The sequence below is a fragment of the Ursus americanus genome, chromosome 2 (genome assembly GCF_024610735.1).
Source record: "Ursus americanus isolate L20-20 chromosome 2, mUrsAme1.1.p, whole genome shotgun sequence".
NCBI lineage: Eukaryota > Metazoa > Chordata > Mammalia > Carnivora > Ursidae > Ursus > Ursus americanus.
Window position 1 is genome coordinate 102,927,433 of NC_142128.1, and position 25,564 is coordinate 102,952,996.

General features: G+C 45.1%; 1 protein-coding gene across 3 annotated transcripts in view; it reads right to left on the bottom strand.

The window, feature by feature from the left end:
- The window catches only part of DRC8 (dynein regulatory complex subunit 8), a 149,417-nt gene that overhangs the window by 37,874 nt on the left and 85,979 nt on the right, over nt 1-25,564 (bottom strand). For 2 of the 3 annotated variants that reach the window (XM_087859576.1, XM_045796256.2), the window contains exons 3-6: nt 19,642-19,714; nt 3,494-3,573; nt 2,836-2,878; nt 2,665-2,731 (exon numbers count right to left, since the gene is read on the bottom strand). In XM_087859576.1, coding sequence (XP_087715702.1) covers nt 2,665-2,731; nt 2,836-2,878; nt 3,494-3,573; nt 19,642-19,714 — 263 coding nt within the window. The remainder of the gene's footprint in view (nt 1-2,664; nt 2,732-2,835; nt 2,879-3,493; nt 3,574-19,641; nt 19,715-25,564) is intronic. The other variant, XM_087859577.1, reaches the window with a different exon arrangement.

Genomic DNA, 25,564 nt, shown 5'->3' on the forward strand with positions numbered 1-25,564 from the left:
AATGTAAAAAAAAAAAAAAGGTAGAGGACACCAGCACACAGATGCGAGGCCACCTGCCCCTGCCAGCGAGTGGCAGAGCTGGGATCTGGACACCGCCGTCCACCCCAAGGTCCGTGAACTCAAGGACGACACTCGACCGCTCAGAACAAGGCCTTGTTCACAGTAAAATCCAGAAGACAGTCACACTGCTTCCTCGGGCAAGGAAGGAGATACGTAGTATTGGATTAAGGATGGGAGGAGAATAGCTTACTAAGAGCAAAATTTTGGGAGGCAGACTGCCTGGATTCAAATGCTGGGCAAGTCACTTAAACTTTCTCTGCCTCAGTGTTCCTGTCTCTAAAAGGAAGTGATAATAATAGTGACTATTGAATATGGTCGTTATGAGCATTAGAAGTGTTATTATTTAAATAGCATTTAGAACGTTGCCTGGCACATGGTGACAACATGTGTTTGTTTAAAAAAATTCTTTTTCTTTAATTAATTAATTTATTTATTTATTTTAATGTTTTTTTATTACATTATGTGAGTCACCATACAGTACATCCCTGGTTTCTGATGCAAGGTTCGATGATTCATTAGTGGCGTACAACACCCAGTGCACCATGCAATATGTGCCTTCCTAAAAAAATTCTTTTTGAGACCTTCCCTGCTGCTAAATTCTGTCTGACACGGTACGTGTGCCTGGACATCTTGCGGGAATTTAATTCCGTGTGGTTTGTCATGTTCGTCCTGTGACATCCTGGGCATTCAGAATGCATATTTCCAATCTAATATTCTGCGGATACTGTGGAAAGTCACATTGTATCCACGGCAGTGTTTTCCCGATTTCTCCATGTCTATCAACAGCGTCAGCACAATACCCATCACCCAGGTCAAAGCCTCGGCCCCCACCACTGTCCCCTGCACTCCATGACTCCCCAAGACCCGTGGATCCTGCTGTAAACAGTCCTACCACAGCTCTCTCTCCTTTCCATTCCCACTGCCGCCACCAGCCTGACCTCACTGGGGTAGCTTCACAAATCCCAGCAGCCTCCTGACGGGTCTCGCCAGGCTGACCTCTCTCACTCCTTGACGAACCGCCAGCACCAGACGGACCTTGCAACAGCCCCTCCTGCACCATAAGGCCTGTGTTCTCAAACCCTACAAGGCTTCTGAGGTGCCCGCAGGGTGACCACCAGCCCCCGAGCCCAGGCCTCAACGGGCCAGCCCACAGATCTCCCCAGATTCATCTCCTGCTGTTTGCCAGCAAGACCCTCTGGGCCCTTTCCCCTCACCGACTCCGAGATATCACAATATCACCCTCACCCCTGCTCCCCGCTCTCGTTCACACTGTGTGATCAAGACGCATTTCTCCATCAGCCCCTTCACACGTTCCTCATTCTTCTGCCCATTCATTCATTCATTCATTCAACACACATTTGTTGAGCATAAGACTTTACCCCTGCTCCCAGGAACTCACCCACACGAAGTCTACCATCCTGAGAATCCACTGTCTTATATTGTGAATTGTCTTACGTCACTTTTCCTTTCCCAGTATAATATCCTGGAGAAATGGAGGTTTTAGAACCTCTCACTGCACTTAGTGTCCCTCCCCCCCACCATATTCATGACAATGAGCTCTTTCTGGCCATTTTGACTTCATTATATTGCCTAACATGAGCCAGGTTTCACTCCCCTTAATTAATCCTTAGGATTAAGAGGCTGATGCCTTGAAAGCCACTCTCTTCCCATCAAAGTGAACCCCTCAGACATTTGTTAACAGTGTCACAAGAGCTTGGCAGCAGCCGTGACGGCCATGTCATTCTTGCCCTCGCAGCCTGCAGCCCACATCGTGGTGAGTCAGGTGGGCGCGGTCGAGCCAGCTGCGCCGATGGACGCAGTGTTAGTCTCCCCTCCTTGCAATTAGCTGCACTTTTGATTCCATCCCAAGTGACTGCAACTCTGAATCACACAGGACTCGATCTGCAAACCAGTGAACTGAACAAAGGACAGGAGACTGCGGAGGTGACCGAAAGGAGCATGGTTTCGAGAGAACGCGCAGTAGGCCACTGACATGCGGGGAAAGCAAACTCACACAGCAGCCGAAGCAGAGAGCGAGCTCCTCAAGGACATGGAGCACAGATAAGTGTCTGTGTGTGGGCACGCGTGCGCATGTAGAGGTCAAGTTCAAAGCAAATATAGAGCTCCACCAGCATAAAAAGCTCTAAGTCTTTGTGTGGATTCCATTCAATGGAGGCTGTATTATCTGTAAGTTCATCAACTGAAAAGCTCTTTAAAAAGGAATTTTTATATAATCCAATTCAAATCTCCAATCTAGTAACAGGCATTGATTTATAATGATTGACAGTTCATGTTTTCCAGGTGGCAAGGCTTTTATTCTGAAAACTAGTCTAAGTGAATGGAGTGACTTCAATTTACAGAAGTATCTTTATACGTTACAAAATCCTATAAGGCAACAATCAATCTCCCCTAACCTACCCTTTGTCCACTTACCCCCACAAAGCAGAAACCACCGCGATAACAAAATAATAGGAATAGTAAATAACTCTTTGAACCAGAATGATTGACTTAAAAGTGTCCCCCAGAATTTTCCCATAATTGTTGCTAGATGATGTATCACTTACATAAGTCACGGTTATAAAGTAAGTAATAAGTCACTCTTACCTTCTTCGGTCATGTACTTGATCAGTTCTTCCTTGGTCAGAAATCCACGTTTCGACGGATCTAACACCTGAGAGAAAAGAAAGGGTAGATAGTATATTTTTTGTTTGGTGAATAAATTCTACCGGGTGAATTTTTCATATTAAATATATATAAGATCTGGAGCTTACGCACCTCAAATGCTCGAAGAAGGGTGTCTTCTGGAATTGGTCTGTATCTAATTATGAAGTAAAAGGAGCAAATGCCACGTATTTAGCTCAGTCTCTATACAATAAATGATCACATAAAATGAAATAAAAGCTGCTAATATGCAAGGATAATAATACTCCCCTCAGGGAAACCCCTTTGGATTTCTAGAGCTGGAAGTCAAAAGCACTCCACACCCACAGAAGATACTTAGTTCAAAATCACTGCCGTCTGTGATGATACCTATCAGCCTTTTCATCATTATGAAAATCAACTTAGTTGGAAACAAAATTTCTACCATAAACCAGCTGTGGTAAGGGAACACTACACTTTCCTTAGAAAAAGAATTAGGGTGAATTCTCACTGACAGCTCACAATAGAAGATAATAAATATGTTGGTGATTTATGCCTTTTGTGGTCTTTTTGCTCTATAATTACACTCCGCTTATTAGATTAACACACATGTGGTTGATATTTCTAAGCACATTTCACCTGGCAGTTCAGAAGTACAGGGAAAAGTCAGAGGGAAGCTATCCCAGGATAAGTATTTGGCTGAGTATAATATACAAAGTGAAAAGCCAAGTGTTTTGAAATTAACATAATTCTGATCATTACTTTACCTTAACAATTGCATGTACCTTCTTACCTTCTTTCTAGTAGTACTTCGGTCATCACTGGAAGAAATTTTTCAAATCGAATGTATCCAGTGGGTTCTTCTTCCTCTACCTAAACTTTCAACAAAAAATAGCCATGTATTACTTCAGCAAATGTATTGAGAAACTCCTTTTCACTATGCCAAGGGCTAGGGGTTTGATAAAGAGCTTTCTTGGGCATGGTCTCTGCTCATAGAGTTTCTATTTGGTAGTGGTAGTGGAGACACAGATTAACACCAAAAAACAACAGAGCTAAGTGTCAAATTATAAACACAGTGAAGTGAAGGAGCTTGGGTCTATGAGAGTATAGAGCAAAGGAAAGTTCTAGGCCAGATCGGGAAAGGCACTCATGAAGAAATCACAACAGAGCTGATTTATAAAGTGTGAGTAGAAGCCAGCAGCAATGAGACTCCAGGTAGACGAAACTGAGTGCCCTTGGAGGCCAGGAGGCTGGGGGGCGTAGGGAGCAAGGAGGAGAATGTTTCCAGATAAGGCTAGAGGGAGAGACAGACACTGGACCTTGCAGCATCTTATGGTCCATGAAAGTGGCTTTGGTTGTTATCCTAAGACCAACAGGAGATCCCTCAAGGTCTGGTAGATCACACTGGTTATGGGCAAGGCGGCTTCTGTGGTGGGCTCAGCAGCTGTCATAGACCTTGGGTTAGAGTGATGGCCATGAGGGAGAAGTGAATGGTTTCAAGAAATATTTAAGTAGTAAAAGCAATAGGACCAGGGGCACCTGGGTGTCTCAGTCTGTTAAACATCCGAATTGGTTTCACCTCAGGTCATGATCTCAGGGTTGTGAGATCGAGCCCCATGTGGGCTCCACGCTCAACAGGGAGTCTGTTGGAGATTTTCTCTTTCACTTTCCCCCTACCCCTCGACCCGGTCATGTGTGCATGTGCTCTCTCTCTCTCTCTCTAAAAATCAATCAATCTTAGGGGGGGAAAAAGGCAATAGAACTTAGTGCTGCATCTAGTATGGGCAAGGATGAGAAAGAAGAGAGGAGTCAAGGATTCTGACTTGCACAAATGGGACGGAGTGATGCTTTTCCCTACGATAAGGAACACGGGATAAGGGACCAGGATAGGGGACCAATCATATCTCAAGGACCAAAGTGCATATCAAATCACTGTAATAATTACTAAATGCCTACATGGTTAATGGAACTTTGTTATCCCAACACTAAAGAAGAGAACACTACACCTGAGAAAGAGAAATTTTGGTACCCAGCCCTGTTAGATGAGACTGAGAGACTCCTGCCCATAGGTTCAACTTTGATGGTGTGGCTGAATAAGACACTGTTGATCTGAACTTCCGTGTCAGGCTATTTACAAGGAGCTGTAAATTTTCCACTCCCTTTCAAAAAATCCTATTAAAAGGCTCATCTATCCCAATTCAACAGAGGACCTTTTAACAGATTTACTCCTTGAGCAAAAAAACGAGAATCTGTAAGTTGCTGCTAAGGGGAACACACTGTCGTGCAAATGACTATTTTTCAGTGTTTATACTGGATGCTCTCCCCTAGTATGAGGGGAGCCCTCAAACTCCACTATCAACAGAAAACGTTATCCATCTAATGACGGAATGATACTCCAGAATCTCTAAGCCCATCAACACAAGAACAATTGTTTCAGCCGCAGCTATGTACACGGCAAGATTTTGCAAATTAATGTTCATCTGGCTCCGATCTGCTTGAGTCGCACTCTGTAACCACCTACCCCAGGAGCCTCTTAAAAAGAAAATGTCAATCCCATGAGACGACCTTTGGAGGGATAATTTTTAAATTAAAATGGTGCACTTCTATGCTGATTACTCCAGAAATATGCTCCAGAAGCTAGAGCACTGGTTTGTTTCCCTCTCTCCCCCTGCCCCCAACAAATCACCGTGAACAGTCTCGACCTTGAGAGATCAAAACCCCTCTGTATTTTATGAGTATCCTCATCAATCTACAAATGGTTTGTAGTGTTCCAAAGGGAATTCACCTCTCTAGCACTCCCTCCACCACGCGAGAACTCACAACACATAGTATGTGCTCCAGAATGCTCCCCGGCTCCCACAGGACTTCCAGGAGCCCCCGGTGCTCTGAACGCTAGGGTGAAACTACAGTCGTTCGGCCCCGTCTATCTGAGAAGAGCCAGAACCACACAGAAACAGCGTGGAAGCAGCTGTCCGGCTCATCAGGAGAGCAGAGGAGGCACACGTTTTGGCTTTTTCTTTTTAAGTCAAAGACAGACAATGAGTAAACAGAGGACTTGTGGTTACAAAGGAAGAAAAAAAATAAGTAAATCCATCTCCATCTTGGGCAGACTGTGAAAATCTTTCTATGACCCAACACTGTCCTCTAGAGGCCACATCTAATCCCTTCCTCTACAAAAGCATGTCTACGCAAGGGCGTAGAAACAATACAACTATATGACCGTTCTTAATACACAGTGTTAATAACCTGTTTAATATATACCAGAAAATATTTTATATTATAAAAGGTTTTTTAGGATTTTATCTTTTGGGGGCGCCTGGGAGGCTCAGTTGGTTAAGCGTCCGCCTTTGGCCCAGGTCATGATCTTGGGGTCCTGGGATCCGCTGGAGTGGGGCTCCCTGCTCAGTGGGGAGTCTGCTTCTCCCTCTCCCTCTGCCCCTCCTCCCTGCTTGTGCGCTCTCGCTCGCTCTCTCTCAAATAAAATCTTTTGAACAAGATAACCTTTTTATTTTAGAATAGTTTTAGATTTAGAGAAAAGTTGCAAAGATAGTGCAGAATTCCCATTATACCACCTACCCGGTTTTCCCTGTTGGTAACCCTTAGATCACTATGGTACAACTTTAGTTGGTATGTTGTCATAATTAATGAAGTGATATTAATACATAAGTATTTACTACACTCCGTGCTCTATTTGGACTCCATTTGTCTTTCTAAAAGTCATTTTTAGGGGTGCCTGGGTGGCTCAGTCAGTTAAGCGTCTGCCTTGGGCTCAGGTCACGCTCTCAGGGTCCTGGGATCGAGCCCCCATCTGGGCTGCTTGCTCAGCGAGGAGCCTGCTTCTCCCTCTCCCTCTGCTCCTCCCCCCACTCATGTGCTCGTGCGCTCTCTCTCTGACAAATAAATAAATAACATTTTTTTAAAAGTCATTTTTAAAATACGGTAATTCCTCTATCATAAAGAAATAAATTCTGGAAATCTGGAAACAAGAGTGGAAACAGGGGAGGATAAGATGTGGTTCTATTATTTCTGGTGCAGACAAGCTCGCTAAATTTATGAGGCCATAGCAAGACAGGACAAAAACACTACTTTCCAGAAACGTTATGCAATAATGGCTCAATGGTTATTTCGACCCACATATTAAAATGCCTTTAAGATTTAATAGAAATATATCACATATCAAACTATATTCCTGTGTGTGTGTGTGTGTGTGTGTGTGTGTGTGTAGACGGGGGATACATACATAGATAGAGGAGAGAGAGTTACGGGTTCAGTTTGTCCTCCCCAAATTCGTATATTGGTGTCCTAACCCCCAGTACCTCAGAATGTGATTTATTTAAAGAGAGGGAATTTACAGAGGTAATCAAGTTAAAATGAGGTAATTGGGGTGGGCCTTAATTCAATATGACTGATGTCCTTATACAAAGGGGAAATTTGAATACAGAGACATGCACACGGAGGGAGTGCCATGTGCGCCTGCAGACAGCCTGGAACAGACCCTTCCCTCACAGACGCCAGAAGGAACCAACCCTGCCGCGCCTTGACTTTGTACTTCTAACCTCCAAAACTGTCAGTTACTAAATTCCTGTTGTTTAAGCTATTTGTGATACTCTGTTACAGTAGCCCTACCACACACACACACACACACACACACACACACACACACACACACGGCACGCACGACACATCATAACCCAAAGACTTTGAATGGCGATCAAGCTAAAGTCCCTATACTTACCAACTGGAGATTAACAAAGCAGATATTTGAAATTCAGAACTGATCTTACAAGAGTTGATACAGAGAAAATAATGCAGCTCAGACCTACTCTCTGCAAGAGAAAACTCAATTAACTGACTTAAAATGAAATGAACTCAAGAAAGACCCCCAGGTTACAGAGGACATGTTGGAAAAGACTAGGAATTCATGGCCATTTCTTCACTCTGAGCAAAGCCCTGGGAAAACCCACTTCTCTTCTGTACTGGGGAGATTCTTCACAAAAAAAAAACAAACAAACACAGATGTTGCCTCTCTCATGGAAAAATATCACAGTATATTCACCATGCTAGACCAAGCAGATTCTGACTAACCGGCCTCCCTCCCGGCCTCCTCTGGAACAGGGAGAGCAGCAGGTGCACCCGACGCGGCTGCAGCAAGCTCGCTGAGACGTGCCCTGAGGCTCTGTGAACCGTGAGTCTGTCATTATGACGACGACGACGTCTATCCGCAGCGCACACACCTGGTTCTCTGTTGTGCAAGGACACCTCCTCCTGAAAGAACTGATCTCTGGTGCTGGAATTCCGGCACCACCTCCCTGCTCACCAAATGGACCTAACTTGTTCATTCGGAAGTTCGGTGCCGCCTTCCATCTGTAAATGCCACGGGGCTGTGGCGACAACGCACTCACTCCGTGGTTGTGCCCGGCCACGGCCTAGAGGACAGGACACGCACCTGCCCCTCTGCTGTCGTCCCCCCGCCCCGTGCCTCCTGGGACCGACCGCTCGGACGGGGTGGGGGGGCACCGGCCAGCCCCCAACACATCCCTCCTCTTCAAGAGACAAAACCCAACCAAACCGACAGATCTTGTTACCGCCAACAGGAACGAGGCAAAGTAAGTTATCATCCGGTTCGCTTCAGCCACGAGGAGCGACGAGGGGCTGCAAAGGAGGTAATAGCTGGCAAGCAGCCTCGGCAGCATTTATGAATGCAGAAATAACCCCCTTTGCAGGAAGCCCCCCCAGCTCCGCCCTCTAGTACCACTTAGAGCGAATTCGTGTTGCTGGCAGCTGTCCGCGGGCAGACCGGGCCCAGATCCGCCCGGCCGCTCCTGTCCGAGGACCAGGGCCGAGCAGGTGACCTGAACACAACACGCTGCTTCACGGCCACACAAAGGGCCCCCATCCTGGAGGCCACCACGGAGCCTGCAGACACCCCAGTCTCTCTGCCCCCTCCTCCCGGCATGAAGAAGGCTCAGTAAATACCTACGGTGTGGGGTTTTTCAAAATATCAACATTTATCTTAAGTCTCAAAGCCTGAGGCAAATACTGCTTCTCACTCCACTTTGGCAAAAGTCCTTTTTCTCTTTCCCTCCCTCCCTCCCTCCCTTCCTTCGTCAGAGAGAGAGATAGAGAGAGCACAAGCAGGGGGAGCAGCCTGGGATCATGACCTGAGCCAAAGGCAGACACTTAGCCAACTGAACCACCCAGGCGCCCCTAAAAGTCCATTTTCTTAATTTGTTTTGCTTCCGGAAGTCAGGCACAGGGAGGTGAAGTGCCCACCTTGTCCGTAACTGGGTCAGGTGTTTTGATGGGACCACGGCCCAGAATTCTTTACCCCCACTCCCATAGTGAAATCACCAGGCCGTCCCTTTTCTCATTAAAGCATTATTTATTTTAATGCCGGACTCACTGAGTAGGTGCAACAAAACACACGGTGAAAGTTCATTTCTCCCCAGTGACACAACCCTCAGTCAATAAACTGAACTATTTCATGCTTCACAAACGCAAGATAATATCAGCAGTTAAGACGGTTTATAAAGCACCTACCTTTCAACTAGTTCCAGTCACCAAGTAAGATATACATACCATTTTTTAACTTTGTAGTAAAAAAAATAAAAAGAACCATGAGCTATTTCAAGTTAGACTCTAACACATACTCAAATTTTGACATAAACCATGTTTCAAAATGAAAACAGTACAATTTAGAAAATATTTCTCTATCTTGGATGAAATAAAATAATAACAAAAATTCATTGGCATTTGCCAAAAAAAATATCTTTACAAATGAAAAATCTTTTTTTTTTTTTTTTTTTTTGAGAGCGAGCGAGAGCATGAGTGAGGAGAGGCAGAGGGAGAGAGAGAGAGAAAATCTTAAGCAGGTTCCATGCTCAGTGTGGACCCGACTCAAGGCTGGATCCCGGGACCCTGAGATCACAACCTGAGCCTAAATCAAGAGTCCAACGCTTAGCCGACTGAGCCACCCAGGTGCCCCCAAAGGAAAAATTTAAAAAGTCACCTACTTTAGAAAATTTATTTACTACAAACATTCCAGAGGCTGTTGTACAAAAACGAGGATATGTGATTCTTTCAGGTTAGAAGTCCCTTATTAATATGTTTCAAAAGAGTTTGAATCATCTCTCGGCTCGACCATCAGAAATGCTAAGAGTCAACAAGTGGCTAAACCAGATAATTGATAAGGTCCCTTCCAGCTGTGAGTTTCTACACCTTGAAGCTACAGGGGGAATCGGTGGCTGTCAAGCCATTAATTTTCCTATTTTATCCCCTTGTTGGGGGGGAAGATGTCAGCTAAACTAAACTGTACTGTAAGCTTACAGTCATGTTAAAAACATGCACAGGAAAAGAATATGGAAGGAAGTTCACCAAAATATTACAATGATCATATTACGGTGCTGGATCATTAGAAAGGATTTTACTCTATTTCTTTAGAAATTTCCTGTATGTATTACATCACAATAAAAATTTGAAATGAGAGTTTATATTAGTCTCTTGTTATGGCTGTTTCATATAAAATTATGAAACGCATTTATTTATAAATATTCTGTATTTATGTAAGAGAGGGAAAACCACTTTTACAGATTGCTCTGGGTTTTGTTTCCTGCTGTTGATCGCTGCTTTAGCACCATTCATCGATTTCCTTCTAACTACAGATAGATTCTTTGTACAACACAATCCCCTCAACACCCCACCCCCACTTACCTATTTCTGAAGTCATGGCTAGTAGCCGTTAATAGATAATCTCCAAAGTACCTCTTGGTTTGCAATTCTTCTATTTAATTATTTTTAAGATTTTATTTATTTGAGAGAGAGAGAACCAGAGAAGGAGCAGGAGGAGAGGGACAAGCAGACTCCCCACTGAGCACGCAGAGCCTGAGGCGGGGCTCGATCCCAGGACCCTGAGATCATGACCTGAGCCAAAATCAAGAGTCCGCCACCTAACCGACTGAGCCACCCAGGCGCCCCAATCGGTCTACAATTCTTTAACTCCGGCATCTGACATTAGCACAGATTAGAACAGATCCCCTCCCTCCTCCCACCTTCTCCGATGCCAGGATGCTTCGGCAAAATAGAGACAATGTCTCTTACATCACCAGCTACTTCAGAATCAGAACACAATTACCCCCACCCCTTCGCAATCTCTGAGAAGCTTGGCACCGCTGGAATCTGAACGCTGCGACATCTCAGGGCTCACCTGGAATCAGGACGATGCAGTTAAGGTTAAGGTGGGCGGACACGGCCGCTTTACAAGTACGTGGATTATGCAGATTTTACTCTACTAACTAGACAGCCATTTCTGAAGTTTCAAAGACAAAAATTTCTCAGAATACTTCACCAATTAAAAATAATGAGAAACTGTGATGTGGGACCTTTGGGGCTTGTGGTAGGTCTGGTGTGGTAGGATATTTTTCATCCAAGATGAAACATTCAGGAAATGACGCAGTCGAATCATTACATTGTTTTAGCCTGTTACAGGGGATATCGAGCATGTCGATGTCATAAAGGCTTCTCACCACAATTTAACATTAAATCACTGACCACAGAAAATGCAGCTGAACATTCATTTGTGGGTGAGTTTCTTCATTTAGCTAAACCAATGGGACTGAACACAATCTCAAATATTTCAATGCCTATGTACTTAAATTTTTGATGTTCATAATTTCAAAGTGTTTGAAACTATCTTGAGCCAAATTACGATGGAGTTTCTTCAGTTTTCTTGTGTCTCTGTATGCCTGGTACCTGACACGTGGTAAATGCTTGATAATTATTTGATGAATGAACGATTACCAGCTCGTAATAGTTTTTAATTACTTTTACTTACTGGAAACTTGGCATTTTTGAGCCCATGAATCAGATCTATCTTACAACTCTTCTCTCAAGTACGTCTGCGGTGCTTTTGAAAGCCTGAATTTTCCACTCTTCTGATATTAGGTCTTGCAAGAGCAAGAAGAGACAGTGTAAGAAATGTAATCATACCCAGAATATTGCTGGGCCCATAGGAAATGGTAGAGCTGGTTCTTGAACCAGAATGTATCAGGCTTCGTTCTCAGTGCTAAGGGTGCAGTGATGGATGAAGCAGAGACTCTGTGCCTTCAAGGAGTTTCTATGACACAGTGAGAGACAGACACATAAATCGGGAACTTCAGATTATCCTGAACACGACAGACAAGACACAAAGGGTTGTACTGTCAAATCAGATTCGCCAGAATCAGAGATCTTATCTGATATCAAACCTCCAAGGATATAGAGTCACAAGCACCGGTGAGCCATGAGGCGGTTCGGGATGGCAACACCATCTCCGAGAGGCTTTCTTGCCACATTAGGACTCCCTCTGGCCCAGATCTAAGGCATCAGGTGTTTAACAGCTGTGGGTACTTGGAGGAACAGCAGCCCGGGGCAAGGGGAAGGGGAAGAACAAAGACTCTGAGTAGAAGTATGCAGGACATAGTCAGAACCAGCAGGGAAGCCAGGATGTGAGCAAAGACAATGGCAGGAAGTGACAGGCCTGACCACCTAGGGCCTTGTCGGCTGTGGTGGGTAACAGGACTTTGGGCCCTTTTCCAGAGTGAGCTGGGCACCTCAGAAGTAGGGTTCTGAGCAGTGGAGTGGCGGGCTCTGACTTCACCTCCTTTAAAAGCATCCTTTTTGCCTGTCCTGTGACAAGTAGACCGCAGGGGACCAAGCACAGGGACAGAGAGTTCAAAGGCCGCCGTGGTAGTTCAGGGAGATGGGACAGTGGCTTGGACCAAGGCGATGGGTGTGGAGGTGGTGAGAAGGGGTCAGTTTATCATCTGAAGGCAGGATACAGTGTCAGTACAGCGTATAATGGATCTTTTTAAAGTCCAGTTTTACAATCTCTGGTTTTCAAAACCACGTGACAGGGATTCATCTTCCCTGCACTGGTCCCCTGTGCCTGCAGTCCTGAGGGTGGGGGTCTACTCCCTTCCTCTCTGCGCCCAAAATATCCCTCCCTTCCCAGGGTCAGTCCCACAGCTCCACTTGGCTCTCAACCATGTTTCTGCCCTTCCTACCCTCTTGGATGTGGCCCCTTCTCTCTCTTTAGCCAGGGAGAGTCTACGAGTCTTTGGGTCATTTTCTGGGTTATTTACATGGATATGCGTGTTATCTAGTTGTATCTGTGGGACGAGGTGAGCTTAAGGTCTTGCTACTCTGCCATCTTGCCCGGAAGTCCCATGTTTGACTTCTTTTGCTTAACATGTTCTTGCTGAAATTCATCCATGTCACATGTGTATCATATTTGGTTCCTTTTTATCACTGAGTAGAGTAGTGGTCCACAGTATTTATTTATCCATTCCCCAGTTGATGGGCATTTAGGTTATTTTCAGTTTGGGGCTATTATGACTCATGCTATCAAGAACATTTGGTTACAAGTCTTCATGTGGACAAAGACTTTCACTTTTCTTAGGTAAATAGTTACCAGTAGGATTGCCAGGTTGTATAATAAGTGTTATGTTTATCTTTATAAGAAACTGGCACAGTTTCCCAAAGTGACATTCCTACCAGCAATGTGTGAGTTATAGCTGTTCTAAATCCTTGCCAACATTTAATATTTTCAGAATTTAAATTCTCTTGTATGTATGGAAGCACTTCATCCTCCCCAATGGGTAAAATGTTCATCATTTCTTATGTGCTTGTTGGCCATTAATACATTTTCCTTTATGAAATGTCTATTCAAATCTTTGGCCAGTTTAAAAATTGGGTGGCTTGCCTTCCTAATATTAGTTAAAACAGATGCTAATATATTCCGGGTACAATGTCAAATAAATTATTTGCAAGTATTTTCCCCCAATCTGTGATCTGCATTTGCTGGTTTGTTTTTAACTGTGGCATTTGATTGGGCAAAATTTTTTAATATAGATGAAGGTATTTGTTGATTGTTGTGCTTTTCTTTTTATGGTTCATGCTTTTGGTGTCTTATCTAAGAAATGTTTGGCTGACCCGACATCACATGGTTTTCTCTCTGTCGTCTTCCAGAAGTTTATAGTTTAAGCTCATCTATTCAGGTCTAGGATAGTACGTGTGGAGTAAAAGAGTGAAGATTGTTTTCTTTCTATTCAGATACCCATTTGCTCCCACACAATTTATGGAAATGATGATCCTTTCTTGGTGGAACTACTCTGGCACCTTTGTCAAAGATGTAAGGATGGTTCTATGCCTGGATCCTCCAGTTTGTTCCACTGGCTTATAGGTCTCTCAGTACAAATATCACACTTGTCACAGTAAATCTTGCAATCAGGTAGTAAAAGTCCACCCTTGTCCTTCTTTTCCAAAATTATTTTGGTTATTCTAGCTCCTTTGTTTTTCCATTCAATTTCAGAATCAGCTCATCAACTTCAAAAAAGCTTGCTATAATTTTGATTGAAAATGTACTGAATCTATTAATCAAAGAACTGCCCTCTTAATGTTATTTTGCAATCCACAAACCTGTGTATCTATCCCTTTAACTCTTAATTTCTCTCTACAGTGTTTGCTGTCTGTGGTGCATAAGTCTTGCCTTTATTTTGTTAAATTTATTCATTATTCTATTTTTATGCTTTTTTAAATGGCGTTTACTTATTTCATTTTTCTTATTGTTGGTTTCTAATTATAGAAATACAATTGATTTTTCATGTTGACCATGTCGCCTGTGATCTGGCTAAGTTCACGTATTAGTTCTAGCAGCTTTTTGGTGAATCTCTTAGGATTTTCTACATGAGAAATGATGTTGTATGAAACAGAGTTTCCCTTTTTCTTTTCCAAACTGCGTATCTTTTACCATTTTTCCTTACCTTATTGTACAAGCTAGGACTTCAAGTAAATGATGAGTAGGAGTGATGAACGCAAGCATCTGTGCCACATTCGTGATTGTAGATAAAAAAACACTGAGTATGATTTTAGCCTTGAATTTTCATAGCTGCCCTTGGCAGGCTTGACAAGTTTCCTTTTATTCTTCATTTGCTGAGTATTCTTCTCTTCCATGAATTTTTCCAAATGCTATTCCTGTATTTATTGAAATGATCATATGGTCTATCTACTTTGTTCTGTTGGTGTAATAAAGTACATTGATTTATGTTGAGCTAACCTTAAATTCCTGAAATAAACTCCACTTGCTCATGACGTATTATCCTTTTTAACATATTGTTGAAATTGATTTGATAAAATCTTATTAAGGACTTTTTACATCTATGTCAGTAAGGTCTGCTCTTCTTTGTAATATGATTGTCTGGCTTGGATATCAGAGTAATGCTAGCGGTTTTTTTCTTTTGTTTTGTTTTTGTTTTAAAGATTTTATTTATTTGACAAGAGAGACAGCCAGCAAGAGAGGGAACACAAGCAGGGGGAGTGGGAGAGGGAGAAGCAGGCTCCCAGCGGAGGAGCCTGATGTGGGGCTCGATCCCAGGACCCTGGGATCACGCCCTGAGCTGAAGGCAGACACCAGAGTAATGCTAGTGTTATCTCTTGTGATGTTTCCAAAAAGAGTTTTGTGTAGAATTAGTGCTATTTCTTCCATAAATGTTTGAGAGAATTCGCTAGCAAAACCATCTGAACTTCTAGTTTTCTTTATGGGAAAATTTTTAATTATAAATTAAATTTTCATAATTGATATGGGGCTATTCAAATTCTCCAGGTTTTCTTGGGTGAGTTTTGGTAATTTGTGTGTCTGAGGGAATCTGTCCATTTCATCTAAGTTGCCAGGTTTATTAGCATAAAGTTGCTCCTTTATTATCCTTTTAAAATGCCTGAAGGATGATAAACCCTCCTTTAATCTTGATGTTGGTAATTTGTCTTGATCTCCTTAGCTAGAAGTCTATCAATTTTACTTGAAAAGACTAGTATTTTGCTATCAGTGATTTTTCTCTGCCCGTCTTCTATTTCACTGATTTCTGTTCTTCGTAATTTTCTTTCTTCTATTTATACTGGGTCTATGTACCTCTTCTTTTTCCAGCTTGTTAAGATGAGAATTTAGATAATTAAGTTTAGGTCTTTTATTCTTTTCCAGTATAAACATTTAAAGTTGTAAACTGGTCTCTAAGCACTGCTTACCTGTTTCCCACAAAGTTAGACATGCCATATTTTCATTAACATTCAGGGCAAAATATTTTCTAATTCCCCTTGTGATTTCTTCCTTGATTCATGAATTATTTAGAAGTAGGTTGCTTAATTTCAAATATTAAAGAATTTCCTAATTATCTTATTCTCAATTGATCTCTAACTTAATTCCATTTTTTATTTTTTTAGTTTAATTTTAATTTTTTTTAATTTTTTTTTTTTTTTTTTTAGAAAGAGAGCATGAACTGTGGGGAGAGACACAGTGAGAGGGAGACAGAGGATCTTAAGCAGGCTCCACACTGAGCACACAGCCCAACATGGGGCTCGATCTCACAACCCTGAGATCATGTCCTGAGCTGAAATCAAGAGTCAGATGCTTAACTGAGTCACCCAGGCACCCTTAATTCCATTTTTAAAATCAGAGAACACATCCTGTATGATTTTAATTTTTAAAAATTTATTGAGAGGTGTTTTATGGCCCAGCACTTAATCCATCCTATTGGACATCCCATGTACTCTTGGAAAGAACATTATTTTGCATTTGTGGGTGTATGTCCTATTAATATCAATTAGGCCAGAGGGACTGATGGTTGATCGTCTAGGTCTTTCCTGATATTTTATGTAGTTGTTCTACCAATTATTTAGAGGGCTGTTGTAAGTTCCTTCCATGGTGGTGGAATTGTCTGTCTCCTCCTCTCATCTGCCCATTTTTGCTTCACGTCTACCGTGGCTCTGTCAGTAGGTGCACAGACATTTATAATTTATATACCTTTCTGATGAGTTGACCTTTTAAAAAATAAAACTCACTCGACAAATGTCAAAATCTTACCAACATAGGTCTTATTTTCCAAACGACTTTTAGTTCTCCTTTCTAGTTACTTTAAATTCTCCACAATTCCACTTAGGTTTGAACTTCAAAGACTGTTGACCTCTCCATACCCTTCCTACCAGTCCTGAGACGCTGTCATGTCCTCCCAGCTCCCACACGGAAGATCCTGGAAGGATCTAACTTCTTAGTAAAGGAAGAATTGTTTGGTAACCTGTATGTCAATAAAATTGGGGTATTAACTCTTGCCACAGTTGTTGAGTTTTGTGATATTCCAAATGTGCCGAGATTTGGGGCAGTTTGGTAATCGCAGAATATGAAGCAGAGGGATCAAGGCCGAGTGACTTTTAAACGATCTATTTTAAGAGCAACATCAGATCTCATATCACTCTTTGGAATCGAGGGGCTGACATTTAGTACGTACTTGGACTAAAACTCAAGGGAATGGCAACTAGAGACCTGCACACAGGTTTTGATGTTTTATCGAAGAATTTTAGAGCATTGTCATGTTATTGAATTTTAAAGTAAAAAAAAAAAACAAAACCAGAAATAGTTTCATTTCTGAAACTACTACAGAGCACTTAGCAAGAAGACATTCACCCTAGAGCTTTACTATGTGGAGCTCAGATTTTCTAAATGTATTTGATACCTACGAATATCTATGTGCTTTGTTCCCCTCACTTATTTGGGAAACCTCAGAAAGGACAGTCACGCCCAAAACTTCTTAAGCATATAATTTGAATAAATTGTGCACAAGGACAGAAAAACACATATAGGGCTTAGACAGCACAGTGACCCCTACTGGTCCAACTGCCCTAAACGTGTGTGTAATTTTCAAAGGTTGCATCAATATATCTAAGAAAGGGGCAAAGACAAAATAAAAACATTGGGACCCAAGCATCTACAGTGATGATCTGCTCTAACCCGCGGGGTCGCTTCGGTAGACAGCCACCTACAGAGCAGACAAACCGAAATATATGTTGAGGGCCCAAGTGACACATGAATCCTCACAGTTATCAGATTTGATCCTCATAAAGACACACTTTATTATCGTTGGCTTCCTTCTGTGGCTGTGGAACCATGCTTTGAAAGCGAGGAGCCATGCTTTGAGAGCTGTGAGTGGCAGCTGTGGGACTCGAGGGTAGACCTCCTGACCTCAGACGGGTGTTTATTCTACTTTGCAGAGAAACTTACAGATCAAGATTGGCAAACTTTTTCTGCAAAGGACCAGACAGTAAATATTTTAAGCTTTGCAAACCATATGGTCTCTGTCGCAAGGACTCAGTTCCACTCTTGTAGTGAGAACACAGCCAGAGACAATATGTAAATAAATGAGTTTAGCTGTGTTCCAATAAAACTTTATTTATAAAAACAGGTGGTGGGCTGGATTTGGCCCAGAGGTTGTGGTTTGCTGATTAAAATATACAAAAGGAATTAGGCTCCAAAGGTTCTGCTTTTCTATCCTTTCCAGGGGCATTTTTCCTTACTGTTTCACTTACTCTACTGAATTAGATGCAATAATTATGATTTCACTGCAAATTCATCTTCCAGTTCCTATCTGCTCCACAGCGCCAACTTTCCTCTTTCCCTAGCACAAATTCTAGCTTTGTCGATAAACACTGTCAAGCAGTGATCAACACCTTTTTTTTAAAAAATGTGAGGACCAGCTCAGGAAAAATAAGATTTTTTTTCCTCTGAGTAAAAATAGCTTTACTGGATCCCCAAATGGAAAAACAATGTAAAGATTTTGAGCTTTACTGAATATTTTTAAAATGCTAATGAAAAATCGGTCCTGCTTTTTAGTTACCAAGATGCTAATACGTGTGCAACAGAGCCGTCTTTCCAATCTCCACTCCTTAACCGTGTATAGTGCTTTAGGATTCAAAACCCGTCTTCCAAAACATTACTTCATTTATCTTTGAAGGAGGTATCATCATAGAGAAACTGACACAGAGGTTAAGTGACCCACCCCGAGTCAATGCCGTGCTGGGCACAAAAATCAACCAAATCCCACTTCCTTGCCTGCCTCCCGTCTCCTCCTGCTGGAAGCCTGGCCTCCACCGAAACACACACCCCTAGCTGAGCAGCTCTGAACGATTCTTCTCCTGGTGGGGGCCGGGGTAGCTCTGTTCCCTTCAGGCCTCTGCTTGGTTGAACTGAAAGCTGCACTTGATGTTAGACCAGACGCTTTTCTGGAAAACCAAACAGGGCATGAAGCTCTCTGGTCTCGGGCTGCTCATCACTGCTTTATGGGACAGTCCTCTCCAGAGACTCATCTACACCATAACAAATAACCATTTTTTTTAAAAAAAGAAAGACCGCTCAATCAACGTCAAGTTAGTTCTTATCATTTCATTATGTGTACTACTTGTTCCAAAAGTTAGTTTTATTTCCCCTCAATAAATATAAATTTCTTATAGTCTCTACATCCTGCTCTATCCCCTCTGAACTGACATTCTTCACTACATTCCTTTCATCTGTCAGTGTTCGCTCTGCAGATAGTCCCCTGCATCTGCTGGCCTTTCTCCAACTAATTCTATTTTAAGATTTTATTGATTTATTTATTTGAGAGAGAAGGAGGGAGGGAGGGAGGGAGGGAGGGAGGGAGAGAGAGAGAGAGAGAGAGAGAGAGAAAGCTCACGTGGGGGAGGAGCAGAGGGAGAGGGACAAGCAGACTCCCTGCTGAGCGCGGAGCCTGATGCAGGGCTCTATCCTACAACCCTGAGATCATGACCTGAGCCCAAAACAAAAGCCTGATGCTTAACGGACTGAGCCACCCAGGTGCCCCTCTTCAACTAATTTTAAAGAGTGTAAATAATATCTAACGTGGGCTCCTTACTTGAGCCATTGCGTTACTTGGTCAAAGCCATTTCTTCTAGATCGGATACGAGTTGTTGCAGAACTGCTGGCTGGCCGATCCGCAAAGCGGCACCAACGTCTTCATCAAGCACATGCATTAGCTTAGGACGTGCTCAGTTGCAGGGAAGGGTTTTCAGGTACAAGGAGCAGGGGGAGCAGAGAGCCCACCGCAGCAGCCCTGCCGCCGGCCCACTTACCTCTGCGATCAGGTCATGCAGCTCTCCTTCACTCGGGCAGCACCCTAGCGACCTGATAATTGTTCCAATCTCTCTGCAGGAAAAAATGGTCAATAGTTTCAGAATTTAAACTTCGAAAAGCAAGCACAGTGTCTCTCTAAACGACTTCAGGGCCGATGTAGCCCAGCAAACAAAGTCACTCGATAAGTTCTGCCCCATGAGGCTAGAAGATACTTTCCGGAGAAAGGAAAAGGCAGACAAGTGAACCAAATGGAGGAGAAAGAAGTGTTTGCATTGATTAGCAAACGCAAGCCCTGCCTTAGCCCAAACCCAGAAAGTTCTAGAAAACGTAAAGGAGGGGAGAGTAAGAAAAAGAAATGTCAGCCACTTACTGGCTGATTTTAAGTTAGTTAACTGTTTTGCGCCTCAATTTCTGCATCTGTAAAACGGGGACAGAGGTTTGTGCTGAAGCACGGCCTCTGCTGTCGGATCGCTCGAGTTCACACTCCAGCTTCACACCCTGCTAGGCCGGGCAGGCTAATCTCCGGCTGCATGAGCCCGGCTGGTGGGTGAAACAGCGTCTTCCTCCAAATACTTAGAGCTGGGCTGGGAACACCCTCGGGGTGAAATCATATGAATACTGGAGTCGCAGAGTAGCCACTCCGTAAATATTAGTTACTCCCCGGCCCCCCAATAACGTAACTCAATTCAGCAAATGACCTAAGTATGAATTATATTCAGTATTCTCTAGATGCTAAGACAGGATTTGTTACAGATTATTAAATAGTTCCACTTAAAATTATTAAAGTTGTAGTGTTTGAATGGGAACTTAATTTCACAAATATTCACTTAACTAGAATATTTCATTTCTTTACCATTCTGGATAATATCGGTGGTGTTCTATTTATTCCCTGTTTTACTGAGGAAACATTTTACATAAGAATGTCTAGGTTCTTCACTTAAAGAGGTTGCAGGATGAGTATCAAGAGGAAAACTAAAGGTCAGTAACCGCGGAAGATAGGATTAATTTTCGTTTACTGGATTTCCTTCACAGTAAAGGAGGGTCAACTAAACGGGTCATGTCTTCCTGTTTCCTACCTGCCTGAGCACCTTAGTCCTAACACTTGTGCCCTGTTTTTCATGCCCCCATCCTTCATGAAGGCAGGATGTGAACATGATCGTGGGACTAGACGCTGAAACAGTCTATAGGACTATACTTCCAAGAAGTCCCTAAAGGTGTCCCATGAATCCGGCTACCACCACCATAGTAAATATAGCATTGAAACATCAGACTCCTGCTGTATACGTTAGAACCGATAGTTAATGAGACAGGGACGAAAACATGTCTTGATCAGTATTCACAGATTTAGCCCCTCCATAATCTTCCAGGCCTCTCTGTGTGCATCGGAGAACCACAGGAAGTCCAGAATGAGAGGGATCCAAGGAAAGGCTGTCACCCTGCATGACCCGGGGAGGGGGGGGTCCTGGAAGCCCTTGCAGGCATGCCTCCATCTGACTACTGAGCACTGGGCATGTGACCAGCCCAAGTGAAACCAGGCTGTAAGTGTAAAATACACACAGATTTCAGAAACCGAGTATGAAAAAAGAATGTCAAATATCTCACTGATATTTTTTCAACAGACACATGTTAAAATGACAATATTTTAGACACACGGCGTTGCATAAAACATAGCATTAAAATTAATTTTACCTGTTTCTCTTTTATCTTTAACATGGTTACTAGAACATTTTAAATTATAAATCCAATACCGCTATTTCTGGAAACGGCTAGGAATAGCTGCCGTCATGAGTCAGCCTGTGAGAAGAGAGGTATGCGGAGAGGAAAGTAGAATTACTTTGTGCTGTGTCAGCGAGGGGATCGATCCCCCATGTGCCTCTCCGAGAACCTGTCAACCAGCTTGGAACGAGCCCTTTGTCGCTGCCCACACCCAGGACATGGGAAGGATAAGCCACTAGCTAATGGGTGGGGCACGATCCACCCCCAGACGTGACACCTGCGACAGCGTGAGTGGGAAGAAGGTCTGGGCGGGAGACAGCTCTGGGAACAAAGCAAGAGAGCCCCTCTGAGAAGACTGTGCTGGCGAGGAGAAACCAGCCAGGGGTCCAGCAAGAACCCTCCAGAGACCGGCCCTGACCCAGCAGTCCAAGGAACACGAGCTGTGTTAGACCCGGAGGAAGGGGCCACGGAGGGCCAGGCGAGAACTTCGCAGATCCGCAGAGGGCCTGTCAAGGGAGCTAAGGAGAAACATGGGGACAGTAGGCGTCATCTTGGTGTCAAATGCTGCTGAAAGGTCGAGTAAGTTCTGAGAACACCTACTGGATTTAGGAAAGGAGATCAGTGGTGATTTTTGACGAGGTAAGCTGCCGTCGAAGGTGGCGGAGAATCTGATTGCACTGGGTCCAGGAGGATGGACATGTGAAGTGAAGGGGAGGAAGAGATGTCTGGAGGGGACATGGGGTCAAGGAAGATTCTGTAGGACCAGAAAGGTGTTGGTGCTTGGATACGGATGGGCCTGGGCCAGGGCCGAGAGGGCCGGACAGGGCCTGGCTCTCGAGGGGCGCTCAGTATGCACACAGCCTCCCCCGTCCCCAGGTCCTGCCACCACCACCGGCAGGCTGCTCCCTGTCAGAGGGTGGCTGGTCCTTCCGTTCAGCCTAGAAAGTTCTCTCTCCCTTTCAGCTCCGCTCTGAAGGACCCATCACCCTCGTCACCTCTTCTGAGTGAATCCAGCTAGACTGTCTCACTCCGCTGAGGGAGACCACAGAAAACAAAGCTCGCGTCGTGTCCCCCAGGCACCAAGCTGCTTCTCTCTAGCCCTAAAGCACGAAGTCCTGACGGCCATTAAGAGGAAAAGACAAAGCATCTTCAGCTGGTGAGTCCACAGCAGCCTAAGGAACAATACGATAACTCGAGCGCACCTGTTCCCTACAAACTGGCCCGCGAGCTGCGTTTAGCAGTTAATTCTCCAGCACGCAGCTGCTCAGTATTCCCAGTCAACCCTTCAAAGTAGCCAGTTACCCCATCCTAGATTCCGGGCCCCTTAACTTTCCACCCTGCTCGCTCGACTCAGCCATCCATCATCTCTTGCCTCAAGCTCCCCACCGCGGATGCACCTGTCCCCTGCTTCCCCGAACAGACGCAGGCGGTTTGGGCCCCGCCGCTAGGCCTCCTAGCACCTGCCGGGGCTGTGGGGACTGAGCCCGCACCCCGGCCTCGCGGACGACAGCACGGCATTACCGCGCACAGGGCCAACGCTGCAGAGCCCAAGGCCGAGGCGTGGTGGGGCCAGGGTCTGCGGAGAAGCCTACTCCTGGCTTGCAACAACACCTCTCTCTGCGTGCTCACACGGCAGCCAGCCAGCCAGCCCACTCTGGCTCTCCCTCTCCTTCCTCCTAAGTGCACTCGTAAGCCCATCTGCCGTGTTTCTCGTCCTGGACACGCCTGCCTCCCACTGGGCATCTTCATCCTGTCCTCTACTAGCTGCCTCCCCTGTCGCCCCGAAATACTCAGACATCTTCCTTCCTGATCTTTAAGACATTTCTGAGAGGTGCCCAGCCACCTCCACGCATGCTCCCTCCGCTTCCTTGGCCTCCCCAGCCCTTGTTCTCACTACTCCTCTTGCACCTGTCAGCCCCCTGCCCACCGTCCCCTCCAGGCCCAGCTGCTCCGCGGACCTCCCTGCCAATCACTCAGTCTATCCTGCCTCCGTGAGCCTCCCCACTCCTGCCTCCCACGGCCCCTCAACTGCCCCCGGCCTGGACCCCTGGTTGCAGGACGACCTCACTGTTAAAACCGTTCCTGGAGCCTGAGAGAAGTAGCTCAGGTCTGGACAGAGAGAAGGCACCTGCAGGGGGGATGGATGGCGGGGGGGACAAGTGGCAGCTCTGGAGGGGCACCTGCAGCTCCTGGCCAGCCCTCACCCAGCTCACACTAGGTCTCCATGGATGCCTCTACTCCTCGCAACAGCCCCTGGGGAGGGAGGGGGGCTCATTCTCTCCATCTCACAGACAAGGAGACAACCCTGGGATATTCAGTGACTTGCCCGGGGCCACACACAGCCCAGCGTTCCAGCAGTGACCACCCAGGAGCAGGGGGCCGGGGCTGCAGGTCCGACCAGGTGGCAGGACCATGAGACAGCGGACTAGCTGACCTTCTGGCTGGGAACCGACAGCTCCTCTGGGACTTGGAGAAGGAGCCGTCCCCGCAGACCCCACGGGCACACTGCAGGGGAGCGCTGGCCGCACACAGACACGCAGGGTTTGGCTCTGCTCCCAAGCGCTTCAAAGATTTTTACCCACTCACACCTGACGACAGCCCTGGGAGGACCGCCTACTAGCATTCTACTGATGAGGGAAACGGGGGCACCGAAGGGTTAGCTGACTTCCCCGGGATCCCAGTAAGTCGTGACCGTGGGACCCACCCTCTTCACCCCTGCGCGCCACTGCCTCTCGGAAACCCGGTCAAGGAAGGAGACGTACAGGAGGGCTTGACTGTACCGAGGCAAGCCGAGGCTCCACCCTACGGGAACCTTGAAGACAGATCCAGGGCTCAAAACTGATGACCCGGGGGGCAGATTTGGCCGGCAGGTCAGGTCACGCTCAGCACAGTGTTGGTCTCTTTGTTTAGGTGGGCCACACGTGCATGTCCTCAGAAGGGTCCCTGCCTGGGCGCCTCCCACACTTATGTCACGTGGGGGAACCCCAGGGGGTTCCCTGGGGGAACCTGGGATTATCACTCCTGGAAAAGAGCCATTTTGTACTATAAGAATTTACCTGCAAGAAGCAGGGGAAGGAGCCAAGTGCGCTCTTAAAGTTCTCCCCAGCTGCTCTGATTCTAAGATTGTATTACACACACACACCTGTGGCTTATGGACGTGAATGTTCTAGTTCTTAAAGATATACACTGGAGTATTTGGGGGAAAAGGTCGTAATGTCCACAGCTTATTCTCAAATAGCCCTGCAAAGTTAAAATAATAATAAAATGTGTAAATGTGTATACAGTGTAACTACGTATGTGTACAGATTATAAAAGAGAGAACACAGGCAAAAGCCAATGCGGCCAAACGTTCATAATTGGCGCATCTCTGTGACCGCGCACAACAGTTCCGTGGGCCACTCCTACTCTTGTCTGTAAGTGTGAAATTGTTTAAAAGTTTTCATTAAAAACAAAACAAGAAGTGGGCACCTGGCTGGCTTAGTCGTTAGAGCACAAGACTCTTGATCTTGGGGTCACGAGTTCAAGCCCCACACTGGATGTAGAGATTACAAAAAATAAACGAACTTTAAAAACAAACTAACAAGATAAGCACATTTGGAATGAGAACCAAAGTAGTAAGAAGTGATAACAGAAACCCTGCCTCATATAAACTATTTAAAATAATCAGGCATATACCATTTATCATTTTGGCTTCAGAACAGGTAAAAGTATTTGGAGAAGACGGAGCCCCGTTCGTCCCTGACCCCACGGAGGAAGGCAGCATGGTGACCGTGACCAGCTCCGGCAAGAGGAGGGAGGGGAGGGAAATTACACGAGAAGCAAAACCGCTTCTGAGCTCCTCTTGTTCTTACAGGTTCCGAAATACAAGGCCGGAGGGACAATCCCAAGAGCTCCTCTGGCGTTAGGATTCTGATGCCAAGAACACAGGAATGCAGGCGAAGGGGTCACATGGGCCTCCAGAACCCCAGATGGTGCCAGGATGAGGCTGGGGTCCTGGCCATAAAGGAAGAAACCACGGAGCTAACCTCAGCCTCAGGAGCAGTGAGTGTGCTAAGAAAAACGGAGAGAAGAAAGGGCAAGAGAGAACAGGAGGCCAGAAAACCATGAGGCCATGAGCTCCTGAGAAAGGGACGGGGGCTAGAAAGGAGGAGAACCGAAAAGGGAAAGGGGAGAAGGAGGCGAAACTGTAGCTTTCAGAGACAAGGG